This window comes from Thamnophis elegans, chromosome 11 (assembly GCF_009769535.1).
Source record: "Thamnophis elegans isolate rThaEle1 chromosome 11, rThaEle1.pri, whole genome shotgun sequence".
Lineage (NCBI taxonomy): Eukaryota > Metazoa > Chordata > Lepidosauria > Squamata > Colubridae > Thamnophis > Thamnophis elegans.
This window is the reverse complement of record NC_045551.1, coordinates 22,564,049-22,579,198: the sequence shown is the minus strand read 5'-3', so window position 1 is coordinate 22,579,198 and position 15,150 is coordinate 22,564,049. Positions and strand designations below refer to the sequence as shown.

Genomic DNA, 15,150 nt, shown 5'->3' with positions numbered 1-15,150 from the left:
ACCTGACCCACTGAAATACCTGATGCTCCCCACAATTGCTTCCTCCTCATCCCAACTTGCTGTGCTGGGTCACTTACCTTATGAAGATCTAGCAAGCAGTCTCCTCCTCAGCCTCAGCTGTGTGTCCCTCTGCAGTTCCATTCAGACCTTCACCAGCCCATTGCAGGCCGGATCCACCCCTCAGAAGCTCCATTTTGGAGTGCAATAGGCCAGTGCAGGTCCCACAGAGGCCCACACGGAGCATCGGAGGGCCGGATCCGCCCCCCAGAAGCTCCATCTCAGCTTGCAACAGCCCGGGGGAAGACCCAAACAGAGTGCCAGAGGGGGGCATGTGGCTGAGAGGCTGGAGAGGAAAATGCTGGATCTTCACAAAGTAAGTGACCTGGTGTTGGTTGGGGGAAAGAAAGCAATTATGGGGAGCATGAGGCCTGAATGAGCTCCTGGAGGGTGGATCTGCTCCTCAGAAGCTCCATTTCGGCTCTAATGTGCCCTCATGCAAGCCCAAATGGAGCTCCTTGAAAGCTCATTTTGGCCGGTGACATTCAGGATGAACGTTACAGAGCCTCTGCGGTTTGTAAGGGCGAACTAGTGCTGTGGCGCTGCAAGATTGGTAGTTTCGGGACTGTTTGCAAACAGTAGGGGGTGCTTATCGTGTAACTTCGAACATTCACTAAGGGAACGCTCGTAACCCAGGGATTAGCTGTATTCTCTAGACTTCTCTATATATAAAGGTAAAATGAACTATCGTCTTATGATGACATCCCAATGAGAAGTGTATGTATTAATATTTTATCTTAAATTCATTTTGATTTGCATAGCTATGACTGAAAATAAGGAATTCTAAATGCAGAAGTTGTCCGTATTTAAATCACAGTACAGAAAACAAATCAAAGGTTAATATATTCCAACATTGAGTGGTTTACTGCCAACATATAGAATTTCCTTGTGTGTGCATTCTCCTATGTTCCAAATAATGTTGAGATTAGATAGTCATTTTAAAGAGAAGTCCCTTCCTGTATCACTGTAAATGTCTCTGCTTTTCAACTTGCAAAGTATACTAGTATAAGATCCAAATTTAAGTTCATGCTCAGCTATAAAAGCTCAAAATAATCTATCCTATACAACTGGATGGATAAATTTAGCAGAGTAACTGCTTCACAGCTCTCTCTTAAATGGTTTGCAGAGTCAGCATATTTCTCCCAACAATCTGGGTACTCATTTTATTGACCTTGGAAGGATAGAAGACTGAAACAAACTTTTTAAAAAATATACAGTATATATATAGTTTTTTATTTTTTCATTTTCATAACATAATCACATGTATACTATTACATAGCCAACATCGTATTGTATTATTAAATGTTTACATCAATTTGTCTTACCATCAACTCCCAAAAACAATTGTTGGCTCTTCTGCTCTCCATACACCATATTTGTACCCTATCCATTACTTTCTTCTCCCTCTCTCCTCCCCCTCCCTACCTCCTTTCTTCCCTGTCACCCTTCTCTTCTCTACTTCCCCTTCCTCTCTCCTTCTCCTCTCTCCCCTTACCACTCCTCCTTTCTCTCCTCCCCCCCCTCCTGTCCCACTCTTCTTCTCTTACCTCTCTCTTCTACTTCACTTCATCTATTTGGTGTATTTCAGCTTCTGATCAAGCTCCATTTTATGTTGATTGTATTTATAATTCCTTTTCAGTATACATATTTAATTTTAACATATATCTTCCTCCTTTTTTTTAAAGAGAGAGATTATATCTAGTATATTAGATTACCCTTGTCTATAAATAGCAATCCTTACTGTTCAATGTTCATTACAATTCCCTTAATCTACTATATAGAATAACAAGCGGTACACATCTCACTTTGATCATCATCTTGAAAGTTCTATATATGTCCATGTCTCATATATTTTAACCATGCTTAATTACCCTTCTATTGTCATATTCAATTAGCAACTCAGTTTAATTATCATGTAAAAAAGTGAATCACAAACCTCTGCTTTACAATCTCCCCACATCAGTTTCATATTTGTCCATATTCCATGTTTTAACCTTTAATTATCTTTCCATTATCATATTCAGTGGGTTAGCAATTCCATTTTATTGTCATATTTAGGAATAAACCCCTTATCTTAGCTTTATATTTTCCCATATAACAATTTCTAGTTTTCTGATTTTTTCCTAATAAGTCTTTTGTCCCACTTCTCTATTCCTGCCTTCTCCCTATTCTTTGTTTTGACATGTCCACCCTCAATTTTCCCCAAGCCTCCCTCAAAAAGATCTTTTATATTTCTTTTTGTTGGGGCATAACCTCCTATTTCAATTTTCCTTATGCTACTGTCAATCTCCAAAACATATTTTGTCTGCTTTTTTGTTCCCTTTTGTTGCGACTGATCCCCCCTCTTTTCAATTTTCCCTATACCACTGCCAAACCCAATGGAGTTTTTTGTTTGTTGTTTATTTCCCATATCTACCCCTTCATTATCCCTCCCTCCTTCTTCCTTCCCTTCTTCTTTGAATACCTGCTTCTCTGAGTTCAGAATTCTATTTAGGCTTGATTTTAATGATTTATGCATATTTTTTATAATTTCACATAGTTCTTCAAATTCCCACCTTTCCATAATGTCCAGTTTCAAAGTTACAGTTAATTATACAGTTCTTATTTCAGAGTTCTGGTCCACCTTAAATTTATTTAATTCCGCTGCTGTGGAAAAGAGCAACTGGAGCCATCTTGGTCTTTTGTTGTTCCTTAATGTCCAGTTCCAAAATTGCAGTTAGTTATACAGATCTTATTTTGAAGTTCTGGACCACCTCAAATTTAGCCAATTTAACTAATGTGAAAACAGAAGAGAAACTGGAGCCATCTTGGTCTTTTGCAGAAAAGAAGAAGAAAAAAACTTTGTATTTTCCCAGTTCTTGATTTTGTTATTTTTTCCCTTGCTATCTTCCACCTCTCATTGGTTATAGTTGCTCAAAATATATTAATTGGAACAAACTTGCATGCAGCCAAACTTGGGTATGTTTCTCATCTCCTGCTTTTCAAAGTTCTGATTTATGGCAGTTGGTTAATTAAAACTTCCTGTACAGACAAGATTGGGTTATCAGTTATCAGTGAGAAAATAGTGTTTTTCTTCTTGATTTTTCTCCCTTGTTGCATTCCACCTCTCATTAATTGGAGTTGCTTAAGATATATTAGTTGGAAGAAATTCGGACGAAGTAAATCACCTCGAATGTTTGGTTTCTATTTCAAATCCAAAACCAAATTTAGAGTTTGCATTTGAGTGGGTTTGTCACTTCTCTGCTTTCTCTCTTTCTGTCAGGATTCTTTCAAACAGATGGCTTTTGGGGGGCTAGTGTTTCAATACTCCATTTTCTTTTTCTTTCTTTCCTTTTGCCAAAATCCAGACCTGTCTATTAATATTATTTGTATTCTCAAGATTATTTGCCTTTTCCAAGTTTTGATTTATGACTGTGGGCTAAATGAATCTTCTTACCGGTCTTTCATCTCGTCCTCACACTCCTGTTCAGTTGCTTTGGCTGGAAGTCAGCTTCTTGTGCAGCCATGTTGCCATGCTGCCACCCTTGCTCTGATTCAGAGGGCAAATCTCCAACCTGCGAGGGACCTGTTGCCTCCCCCTGGGTCTGATGAGATGCTGCCCCTTCTTCGCCCCCTTTCAGGGGGAGTTCTGATTCAAAAAGGATCTCAGAATAGGTTTGCCAGACAGGGTTCATGTGAGACTCGAGAGCTCACACTCACCCACCACGTCTGTTCAGCTGGAGAACTTCCGGTTGGATGAAAACTGAGTCAACCCTGAGCTGGTGAGAATTGAACTGTTGAACCTCTGGCAGCCGGTAATGTATTCTTCTCTGCGCTCCTAGAACTTAGATATACTGTAAATCTGGAAGTATGTTAACTAAATACATTCTGTTCTTTAAAAATTACTGTTTCCTGAAAATGTACTGTATATTAAATATTTGCACTACACCGTACATATAACTGACATTTAAGTCATTTGTGCAACTGTACCTTTACATTTAAGAAGTATTTTCCAGAATGCCTGTGAAAGTACTACAAGATACATATTAATTCAAAAATCAGTGAAATAGTTAAGATAGGTATTTAAGGATTTGTCTGAACTATTCAGTGAACTGGCAATAGTAGCTGTATATATTAGAGATTCACTGAACAAATGGGTAGCCATTTAAATTTGTTTATAAATACAAAATAATTTTGTAAACGGCAATGCATTCAAGCTATATCTTAATAGTTTGACAGTTATTTAATGGATTCAAAGACTTAATGGACATTATAGAAAACACTGAACAAAATTATTGTAGCCTACCAAACAATGTAACAACTTTTTTATCCTCCAGCAATTAATTTGCTATTACATCATCCAGTCCATTTAGGCAGTGAAATATTCTCTATAGGAAAGCTATGTAAAAGTTAATGGATCTGCATTCCTAAGCACACAAATTAATATTTAAATACAAGAGCTGCCAGTTTGCCACTTGCAAATTCTGGATGTCATTCCTTTTGAGATAACCTATGCTTGTGAAAGTATGAAGGACCAGGAGACTAAATTCTAATCCTGCCTTGGGCATGAAAGATGACTGGGGAACTTTGGGCTAGTCACTCTCCTTCAGCCCAGTTCACCTCAGGGTTGTGGGAAAATAGGAGGAAGTATTATGTATGTTTGCTGCTCTGAGTTACTTATAATAAGGATGGAATAAAAAAATAATATTTAATGTGCCTAAAGTAGAGCCAAGCAACCTCGTGACCACCTCCTGCTTTACATAAATGTATGCAATTTTATTTGTCTGAAGATATTATTTTACTAATATGTTTAGAGAAAAGAGAAAGTGGCATTCAAAGTCATATATGAAAATACACTCTAGATCAGTAGTCTCCAACCTTTCCACCTTTGGTGATGGGGGAGGGGAGGGAATGGTGCAGTGGAGAGTAAATTGTTCTGTGCATGCGCAGAACATGAAAAATGATTAAAAACCAAGCCAGCAACAGCCACAACAACCAGGGAACCTATTTGGAGGAATGTCCAACCTGCTATTCCTACCGGTTTGGCGAGCAAGTGCCAATTTCCACTACCGGTTCACCCGAACCAGTGCGAACCAGTAGCAACCTACCTCTGGTCTGATGTGAGCAGTGGGCAAGCATGCATGCACATGCAGCTCTATTTGTGCAAGTGCACATGTACTCCCTGCTTGCACAAAGAGCTTCACACGTGTTCACTTTCCCACCCTCTGCACGCACAAATACTCAACTTACTGATGTAATGGAACATTGTGGCGGTCATAAGGCAAGCACATGTCTGACTTGATTTTACAACCTTTATTCAGGGAAGTTATTAAGTGAACATTGTTCAATATGGGGCATTTTTGCTGAAAACTGGCAATGTGGGGTTTTGGCAAAAATGTAGTAAATTGTGGTCACAGGATGCAGCAAACAGTCCTAAATGAGGCTGGTTGTCAAGTGACTGAAATATAGGCATGTTGCTCGAGGGCTCAGAACTTCAGAATTGGCCTGTAAATTTTGGGGAAGGGTGTCCATCCTAACTTTGAATGGTCACTAAATGACCAGTTGTAACTTGAGGACCATCTGTATTAGCTTATCAAACTAAAAGCAGATTAAATTTGTTCATGACTAGAAGTACTTAGTTTTTCATGCACACATCAATACTTTTTTCAACTCATAGTTGGATATCGAATTACCTTCATACATTAGCCCTGAACTGAAACTCTTCTACAATAAAAACTTCCCAGAAAATGTGCTCTATGCTATGCTATCAAGCATTTTAGTAAATGGTGCTTGAAAATTCCAAGACACATATTAGCATTTATTTTGGCATTTACATATATATACATGTATAGACACACATTTAAAGTTGTCAGGTTTGATAGAGAAATTGCTGGACTTCTGAAGTTTTCTTGCTTTGCAAAACTTAAAACACTTTGTTCTTTGTTGCTTCACTCAATAGGTTTTTCACATCATGTTTCAGATGGAATAATTCAACTTAAAAGATGCTTCTTCCCAAGAAACTGAACCTTTCTATCAAAAGCGGTGGATCGAATTGGAGAATTAGTTTCATAAAAAGGATTCATTGCGAACTGAAGAAAGAAAGAATATAGTGAGAACAGTTTAAGAATCAATTTGCCTGAAGACCTGTACTGAACCACTTGGTTTGTGCTAATGTTCTGGAAATTTATAGCAACCTAGCATTAATGATTGATTCTGGTTTTAGATGGAAACGTAGACAGATAATGCCTTGTTTCTCCTCCAGGAAGACTTATTTCTATTTCTGCAATGAGAACTTTCAAAGAATATTGATCTACATTAACTATCTTATCTATCATATTGATTTTAGTTTCTAGAACAAGTTTGAACGAAATGCATTCTATCTCCATCCAGTTCATAGATGTATGCAAAAATTGCTGTTCTGCGAACAGAATATTCCAGAGAATTCTTCAACATTTTCTTTTACCATCATAAAAAGTTTTTATTTTCTATTTTCATAGCATATAATCACATGTATACTATTACATAGTCCATCTCAAGTTGTATTATTAAGTACTTACATCATCTTACCATCAACTACCAAAGAAAAAAAGAAAAGAAAAACCCAGTTATTGGCCCTTCTGCTCTCCATACACCATATTTATACCTTATCCGACACTTTCTTCCCTTCTCTCCTCCCCCTTTCTACATTCTGTCTTCCCTCCATCATTTTCTACTCTACTTCCCCTTCCTTTCTCCTTCTCCTCTCTCCCCTTACCACTCCTCCTTATACACCTCATCTTCCCCCTTCACCCTCTCTGCTATCCCTCTCTTCCTATCTTTCTTCTCTCCTCTGCTTCCCACTCTTCTACATCCTGTCTTCCCTCCATCATTTTCTACTCTACTTCCCCTTCCTTTCTCCTTCTCCTCTCTCCCCTTACCACTCCTCCTTATACACCTCATCTTCCCCCTTCACCCTCTCTGCTATCCCTCCCTTCCTATCTTTCTTCTCTCCTCTGCTTCCCACTCTTCTACATCCTGTCTTTCCTCCATCATTTTCTACTCTACTTCCCCTTCCTTTCTCCTTGTCCTCTCTCCCTTACCACTCCTCCTTATACACCTCATCTTCCCCCTTCCCCCTCTCTCCTATCCCTCTCTTCCTATCTTTCTTCTCTCCTCTGCTTCCCACTCTGACGGTAGTTTGTGCCGGCCGCGGCCGCTCAAACTAGCGTCAGTTGCTCCCGTGTTCAGCAAAGCAAGCCCGGGGAGATCCTTTGTGGGCGGCCAATCCTAGCTGCTTGCGCCCGGCGCTGCGGCTGAAGTAAACCCCCAAAGCCCCTGCCGCCACCGGAATATTTGCTGCCTCCTCCCCCCCCCTCCAACAGCACTGCCGGATTTGCCGCCCGACACCGCGGCTGAGGTGAAGCCGTCAAAGCTCCCCTCAGCACCCCCGCCCGTGGCAGTGGTGCCTCCCCCTCCAGGCTTAGCACCTGAGCTGGGCCCTGCATTATCCCTCACCCTCCTCCTCTGCAGTGCTTTTGAGGAGCAATGAGGCCACGGGAGCCAGTAGGAAGGCGGCGGAGGGGGCGGGAGCAGGAAAAAAAGGCCTCATGTCTTCTCAAAAGCACGGCAGAGGATGAGGCGGCGGCAGGGGTAAATGGGGTGCCCAGCTCAGGTAATCCGAGCAGAGGGGGTGCCAGTGGGAGCTTTGGCGGCTTCACCTCAGCCGCAGCGCCGGGCAGCAAATGTGGTGGTGCTGTTGGAGGAGGAGGCGGCAGCAGTTATTCTGGTGGTGGTGGGGCTCGTCAGCATCTTCAGCGGCAGCCCTGCCCCCAGTGAAAAAAGCAAGGATGGAGCAGATCCACACAGATAACGTCGCCACAACATGACTGGAGGAGGAATTCTGGGAGTTGAAGTCCACAAGTCTTAAAGCTGTCAGGTTTGAAGACTCCTGGGGTTTTTTTTTCCTAAAGGGTTAGGGGTGCAAGGATCTTGTAACAACAGCTTTAAGATTTGCATGCTTCAAATGCCAGACTTTCTGAGCCAACATTTTGGTTGCTAAGCAGGAGCGTTGTTAAGTGATACTGATATTATATAACACTTTTAATTAAGCGGGTACCTTGAATAAACATAACTTTTGAGTTTCAAATAATACTGATTTCATTGTTGTCTTAGGTGACATCTGTGAAAAAAATTCAGGTGCTCAGGCATGAAAATATGCCGCTCAAACACTATACTTTTCTGCTCACACTGAAAAAAAATTAGAGGGAACATTGCTTGGGACACAGCAACGGCCATAAATATGAACCAGTTGCCAAGCATCTGAATCTTGATCACATGTACATGGAAATGCGGCAAAGGTGGTAACTGTGAAAAACAGTCATATCTCACATTTTTCAGTGCCATTGTAACTTTCAACGGTCACTAAATGAACTATTGTGAGTTGAGAACTACCTGTAGGTTATTTCCTAAACCAAATTCTCACTTAATACACAATTCATTGTATGACAGATAAAATTGATATAGCTTTTACCTTTATATACAGATCATAGACATCACTAAAGAAGTTTTTGATTCCATCTTCTTGTCTTACATCATGAAGCATTATAAATCTCATATGTAGAAAAAGTTAAGAAAACAAATGTGTTTTTAAAGATTTACATGCAATCTAGCTAAAGCTACATGCCACACAATTTAAATCCTATATTTAAAAAAAGGCAGCAAAATATTTTTAAAAAACAACCTTTGGAACAGAATATATTTTCCCAACCAAATATATGTGAAAAATTGAAGTGGACACACAAAAATATATTCCAGAGAGAACATCATAAGCCAGTGTTTCTCAAAACATAGCAACTTTAAGATGGGTGGACTTCAGGAATTCAACTCCAGGAATTCTGGGAGTTGAAGTCCACCCATCTTAAAGTTGCTGAGATTGATAAACTCTGCCATAAGCTATGGCAACTGGGGAAAATGACCCTAAAATTCTTCACTCAGTATCACATTTTAGGCTCAGACTAAGAAGGGACCGGAGAAGTACACAACCAAGTGTCCAGATGCTAGACCACAGCATCTTTGAAGTTTCTTTGAAATCCAATTCTTAACAAATGAGTGCAGCGTTTCCAATTAGGTTTTCATTTGTTTTAGAAACTGCATTTCTTTATACAGATGACATTCAAAAGTTTTTGTTTAATATCTGCAAGTTATAAAAAACATGTTTTTCAAAAAGTATTCTTTGGTTCATGACCACAAAGCTGACTCTTCTTGCCCAGGATTTTGATAAATGATAAATAATAGAATGACTATCTCAGATCAAAGTATTTATTACTTAAAACATATAGGCTGAAAGAAGAAAAAGATGAAAAATAATCAAAGAAAAGGTAAGTTTGTAGATCTATTTCGTTGAGCAACTAGTCTTCGAGATACCACAACAGCCTTTTGAAGTTATGACACCCCCTGACAACCATAAATGGTTATGGCCATTTGGTGCATGCTAGCTGCTTTTTGTTTATAGCTAGTTTTTCTTCATCTCAAGGCAAACAAGATGTAGAAAGGACTTTTTACTTGTTTTCTTCTTTTCCTCCCCTCTTTAGCCTGACAGTAACTTTCAAGATAGGCAACTTACAGATTTTGTCACTCTCTTTCCAGCATGTAGTAAGTTTAGCAAAGTGGATACAAGGGATTGAAATGGGAGGGCAGAGACAGAGAATGTATTTTCAGCATCCAATAAGAGAGGTATGTGTGTGTGAAGATTGGGAAGTCTGTCCCTCCCAGCGTGTTTTGCTTTCTTTATTAAGAAATTTAAATTTCTGGTTTTGAGAAGTTTATCCTGAAGCTGCTGCCTTTGCATGCAGCAGCTGGCTTCCCCAAAACCTAGGAGAGATTTGCAGTCTACCAATGATCAGGTGATTGGAGCAGAGGTTCAGCCCATAAGCATCAGCCAAGCACTGAGGCTTGCTTGGAAGCCTCTCTGGCATTGGTATACAGCACTAGGTCCTAATCTAATTGGGCTCTTTCCCTTGCTGAGCTGTTTTTTTTTTGCTGTGCCAAGGTTTTTGTTGCTTCTCTGCCTCCTTTATCGACCCAGCTGGATGGCGGACCTTCCCACCCATGAGGTACCCTATGCTCACTTAATGACCCATACATTTGTTTAATGATGGCATCAGGAAAAGTAGGGAGTGGGTGTTGTTAAGGAAAGCTCTCTCATACTCAACTATTATCATCATAATGGGGAAGGCTCCACTACAGTCATAAGTTGAAGATTACCTGTATACAGATAGTCTTCTACTTACTTGAGCCCAAAATTTCCTTTCCTAAGCAAGATAGTTGCTAAGTGAGCTTTGCCCCATTTTACAACAGTTCTTACTACAGTTGCTAAGTGAATCATTAATAACACAGCTGTTAAGTGAAGCTGGCTTCCCCACTGGCTTTGTCAGGTCACAAAATGATCACCTGAACCTGGGCCACTGCAAACGTGTCAATAAGTTCAATACATGTCAATTGCCAAGAGTCCATAATTTGAGCACATGACCATGGGGATGCTGTAGTGACATTTGAAACTTTTTTCAGTGCCATTATATCCTCAAATAGTCACTAAACAAATGGTTGTAAGTCTACTTGTATTCTTCCATGTATTTCAGATATCAGGAATTTATGGGGAAGTTAGACTAGGTAAGAAATACATAAGAAAATTCAGATCCAGAAAGATGAGTTCTAAGCAGAAATTAATGAATATTTAAATACAACATTTGATAGATTTTTCTCTTAATCCCCGTTCCAAATATGACAACATCAGGAATCTACTTTTTATGACAAAATGATCACCCTATCTTACAAAAACTAATACAAAAGCAGGCAACGCATTACACAATTCTGTTGCTTGTAAGCAGAATGGATACCATCATGCCTGCCCTTTTTATAACCTATCAGAATTTGGACATGGTCACACCATACACTGAACTAGAAACTAGCCATCTAAACTTTCACATATGCACAAAGCTACCCCTTGTAGTTAGCTAATTCAATGTGTGATCACTTTTGGGGCAGCTAAAGGAAGTAAGGAGAGTGGAGGATTACCAGATCTCTGTATGAAGGATATTCTACAGGGCAGGGTGCACTTCCTAGCTTCTGTTAGAGGAAAACATTTAAGGAACCTGGAGTGTGCCCATCCTATCTGATCTGGTGAAATAGATAGAGGCAATCCTGCAAGTAATGTGGATCGATGCCATTAAGGACTTTAAATATTATACTTCCCAAAGACCTATCAGATCCCACAGATTAGGCCTTCTCCGAATTCCATCTGCCGGCCAATGTCGGCTGGCAACTCCTCAGGGGAGGGCCTTCTCTGTGGCTGCTCCGGCCCTCTGGAACGATCTCCCCGTGGAGATCCGGACCCTCACTACTCTCCCGGCCTTCCGCAAAGCAGTTCCGGCAGGCCTGGGGCTGTTGAACTATCCAGCCCCACTCGAGGTTGTTGTTTTTTATTTATTTATTTTTTTGTATCCCCTCCCTTTTTATTGTTAGCCGCCCTGAGTCCCTCGGGAATAGGGCGGCATACAAACTCAATAAATTGAATTGAAATTGAATACTTATTGCTGAATCTCTACATTTTTAATGACCAAAAGTCACATTTGTGAGATGGTTTGATAACTACATATTATAAAATGGATGAGAAACCTGTAGACTTCTGGATGCAACTTAAATACACCAACTATTTCAGCGACCATGGCAATAGCAATAGCACTTAGACTTATACACCGCTTCACAATGCTTTATAGCCCTCTCTAAGCGGTTTATAGAGTCAGCATATTGCCCCCAACAATCTGGGGCCTCATTTTACTGATCTTGGAAGGATGGAAGGCTGAGTCAACCTTGAGTCGGTGAGACTTGAACTGCCAGCAGCCAGCAGAAGTAGCCTGCAGTACTGCATTCTAACCACTGCGCCACCACGGCTCATGGTAAGAAATGTGGAAAATTATTGTTTACGAACATCTGGAAGGCCATAGGCTTTTCATCTCTATTCTGAAATGTTCTTATAGCATTGCAACAAAAAAGGATATGACCTGCAGTGACGAAGGCAGAAACAAACCATTCATTAAATTTATCCACAGTCTTCAAGTACATATTATTTGTTAACCACATGTTTTCATCTACTAGGTCAAGTGCAGCGTGAGCTATGAACTGATTCAAGTGGCGATGGTCATCCTGAGAGGAAAAATAAAGGTCAACTCTAAATACTGAAAATAAAAAGTATAAAATAACTTAGATATTTTTTTCATGAATAACATACAATATTAAGCTACTTGCTTAAACAATGTAAAATATGTACTATAATATACAACTATGAACAGAATAAATTCAGACTAATGCAATATTAGATACTTGTATGTAGTTTAGAAAATTTATTTTTTGCAGTTTTTAGGAGAAAAAAGGGTGATTCCAAATATTTATTCATACTGAAATATATCCTTTTATACTAAATCATAGTTAAGTCATAAAAGTTGGTCCAATTTATATCGCAGACAGAAAGACAGAAATCAAATAAAGGGATGTTCATCAGGATACTTAATCCAGGTGAGGAAGCTGCAGACCTGAATATATAAAATAATTTTCAATAGCAATAAAAAATCTATTAAGTTCCAAAATCAAATTAACAAAGAATCTGAGTGATTAAGTAATAGAATGATTACTTAATCACCCAGATATTGTGCTTTTGAACAAGATTTCATACCTTAGATTCTACTTTACCAGCTGGTAGAAATTCCATTTCAAATACAGGATTATCATGGTGACCTACAATTACAAAATAGTAGCTTCCCGACATAATGAAAATATGGCCTCTTCTGAAAGAGAACAGAATCATGCAGCTAGAAAAGAAGTAGTTTGTAGAAAAAATATTGTCACATATATTAAATGTTAAAACATTTATAGCAGTCTTGATTAATGAAGATAATGAATCCTATGAAGTTCTTGCTATTTGATACTATTTAAAATTGTATTTATATATAAAGTATTATAATTGGCTCCACCTCAATGGGAATGAAAAATTTAAATATATATTTTTATTAACGAATTACAGTAAAGGTTGGAAAGAAAATGCTTAAAATTAAAACTTACTGTTAAAGTCACAAAGTATAATTTTGTTTGAGTTCCATGCAAAGTTCTTTCCCAACCTGTTATCTGAGATTTGTATCATAAATTTCAGTTCACATTTATTGAAATATCAATTCTAATATTGTATTAGAATTTATTGTATTCCAATAAATGTCAATTCTACTGTTCCAATCAATACAAGTTATGAAATACATTCGTACATTATGAAAAATAACCCTTTTTACCTTGTTGTCAGTTGAAAATTTCTCACAATTATTTATGTAAATAATATTTTTTTAAAGATATTACTGGGGGATGGGATGCATAATATCCCCACTTTTTCATCTGGCTATAACTATGGTTAAGTTTATTGTTTTTTAAAAAAAATAGTATATTCGATCAGAATAAAACTTTCTATTTCTTTTAAATAAACTCAACAAAGTTTCAGATAATTATACTATGGTATTTATTTGTTCATTTATGGAAATAATCTGTTCCTTGAGCACCTTCTATATGGCTTAAATATAAGGAAACATAATAGAAGTCACAGATTAGAAAATATATTCCAGATGATCATAATAAATTGTTAAATAGCTACCCAGATGATACTAATTCCAAATTCAATAGCCCTCCAGGGGCGGGGCAGATAACCTGAAACATCTGAATTCTATACCAGAAATTCCATTCTGACTTTCAAGTAGAGATTTTCCAGGGTTACAAACAGCCTTATATTTCACTTATTCCATGTTGAAAATTTCTACTTTTATAGTGCACTGCTGTTGTTTATCTTTCCCTATTAAAAAACAAAATACTATAAATATCATCTATCCACTTTTAGAGAATCCAAGGAAAGGAAAGGAAAGGAAATTTGGGGGGGGGGGGAATCCAGCTCACCCGAGGCCGTTCAGCTGCCGGGTTTGAAAGAGCCCTCAAACCCTTCCTCCGCAGGACACTCGGCGCTGTTTGATGTCGTCAGAAGGCCGCCCCTTTTCTTTTTCTTTTTAAAGCGCGAATTAGAAAATAGCCCCGCGCGTTCTCGTGAGAATTCTGGGATAGCAACGCGTCTGATCGTTGATGGTAGCAATAGCAACAAGGGCGGGATTGGGAGAGGCGGTACAGGGCGCATCGTCATTGGACGCAATTCCTTCGGGGGAGGGGTGTCAGGAGATCCTTTACCTGTTTGGGTTTTGGGTTTTTTTGGTGGATCGTTAGTGGAACGGCGGTTTTCTTCTCTGCAGCGGTGTCGAGTTTGGTGCGTTATGTCTGCCTGTTCTTAGCGCAAGTTTTTACCTCCCCCGTTTCTCCGATCTCCAGTGTGTCCAAAATGAACCCTGAAGCGAGTCAGGCTGTGGAGGAGAGGGGTGGGGAAAGTAGTCTGAAATAAATGTGTGATGTTTGTGAGACGGAAGTGGAGCAGATATTCTGGAGGAAGGATTTGTTTTAACTGGGGTGAACTTATTGCTTTGTTCTTTGCAGAGCAATGGATGGAATTGTTGCTTTGGGTATTGTTACTTCAATATTAGAGTCTGAAGCTTTCTATCACAGTAATTAAAATTGCCATTGCTAGTTTCTTTTATTTGTAAATAAAATCCAAACTTTTATATGATACAAAGTGGAAAAGTATCAAATGAGAGAAAAGCTTTGTAAGGACACAAAACAGAAGTATACATCTAGCAAGTAAATAAAATACATAAAGAGGGCTTAGGGCATTAGAGTTTGGCAACTTTTAATGATAGCCTGACTTAACTTTCTTTTCTGAACCTGGTCTGCAGATGTGCTGGATCTCACTATGTAATATTCACCTATCACTTGTACCCAACACTGAAAGTTATGGGTGTTAAAATACAGCACATCTGGAGAGCAAGTTGAACAAGGCTAAAAAGATAAGTAGCGACTGATTTAAAAAAAAATATTGTTTACCATTACAATTGAGAATCATTTTGGCTAGAGCAGGGATGTCAAACTCGATGTCATCAGGGCTGCATCAGGGTTGTGACAAAATAGGAATAGGATTTAGTAGCAGATATGACTGCAGTATTAGAAGAT

General features: G+C 39.0%; 2 protein-coding genes across 4 annotated transcripts in view; one reads left to right on the top strand and one right to left on the bottom strand.

Annotated features, from left to right (window-relative positions):
* Window positions 1–5,833: 5,833 nt before the first annotated feature.
* Window positions 5,834–14,090, bottom strand: TRAPPC2 (trafficking protein particle complex 2). 2 transcript variants are annotated; one of them, XM_032226495.1, is made up of 5 exons: window positions 13,999–14,090; window positions 12,743–12,854; window positions 12,072–12,216; window positions 8,546–8,631; window positions 5,834–6,125 (listed from the first exon to the last, which is right to left on the bottom strand). In XM_032226495.1, the coding sequence occupies exons 2-5, from the start codon at window positions 12,833–12,835 to the stop codon at window positions 6,027–6,029; spliced, it is 423 nt and encodes a 140-aa protein (XP_032082386.1). In that variant the 5' UTR covers window positions 12,836–12,854; window positions 13,999–14,090; the 3' UTR covers window positions 5,834–6,026. The 2 variants fall into 2 exon arrangements, with proteins under 2 accessions (XP_032082386.1, XP_032082385.1); XM_032226494.1 differs by having other exon boundaries at window positions 12,743–12,878; window positions 13,999–14,061.
* Window positions 14,091–14,143: 53 nt separating this feature from the next.
* Window positions 14,144–15,150, top strand: part of OFD1 (OFD1 centriole and centriolar satellite protein) — a 45,866-nt gene continuing 44,859 nt past the window's right edge. The window contains exon 1 of one of the 2 annotated variants that reach the window (XM_032226493.1): window positions 14,144–14,356. Coding sequence is in view for 1 of the 2 variants with exons in the window: in XM_032226492.1 (XP_032082383.1) it covers window positions 14,589–14,606 (18 nt within the window). In the remaining variant the exon portion in view is untranslated. Of the gene's footprint in view, window positions 14,357–14,538; window positions 14,607–15,150 lie in introns of those variants that run through there. The other variant, XM_032226492.1, reaches the window with a different exon arrangement.

Excerpts from the sequence above, each read along its gene's own strand:
- TRAPPC2 (XM_032226494.1), bottom strand. The coding sequence starts at position 12,874 with ATGATTCTGTTCTCTTTCAGAAGAGGCCATATTTTCATTATGTCGGGA. Across the intron at positions 12,217-12,742 it reads CTGGTAAAGTAGAATCTAAG|GATGACCATCGCCACTTGAA; the intron begins GTATGAAATCTT and ends TTTTCCTCTCAG. Across the intron at positions 8,632-12,071 it reads TGCCTTCGTCACTGCAGGTC|ATATGAGATTTATAATGCTT; the intron begins ATATCCTTTTTT and ends AACTTTTTCTAC.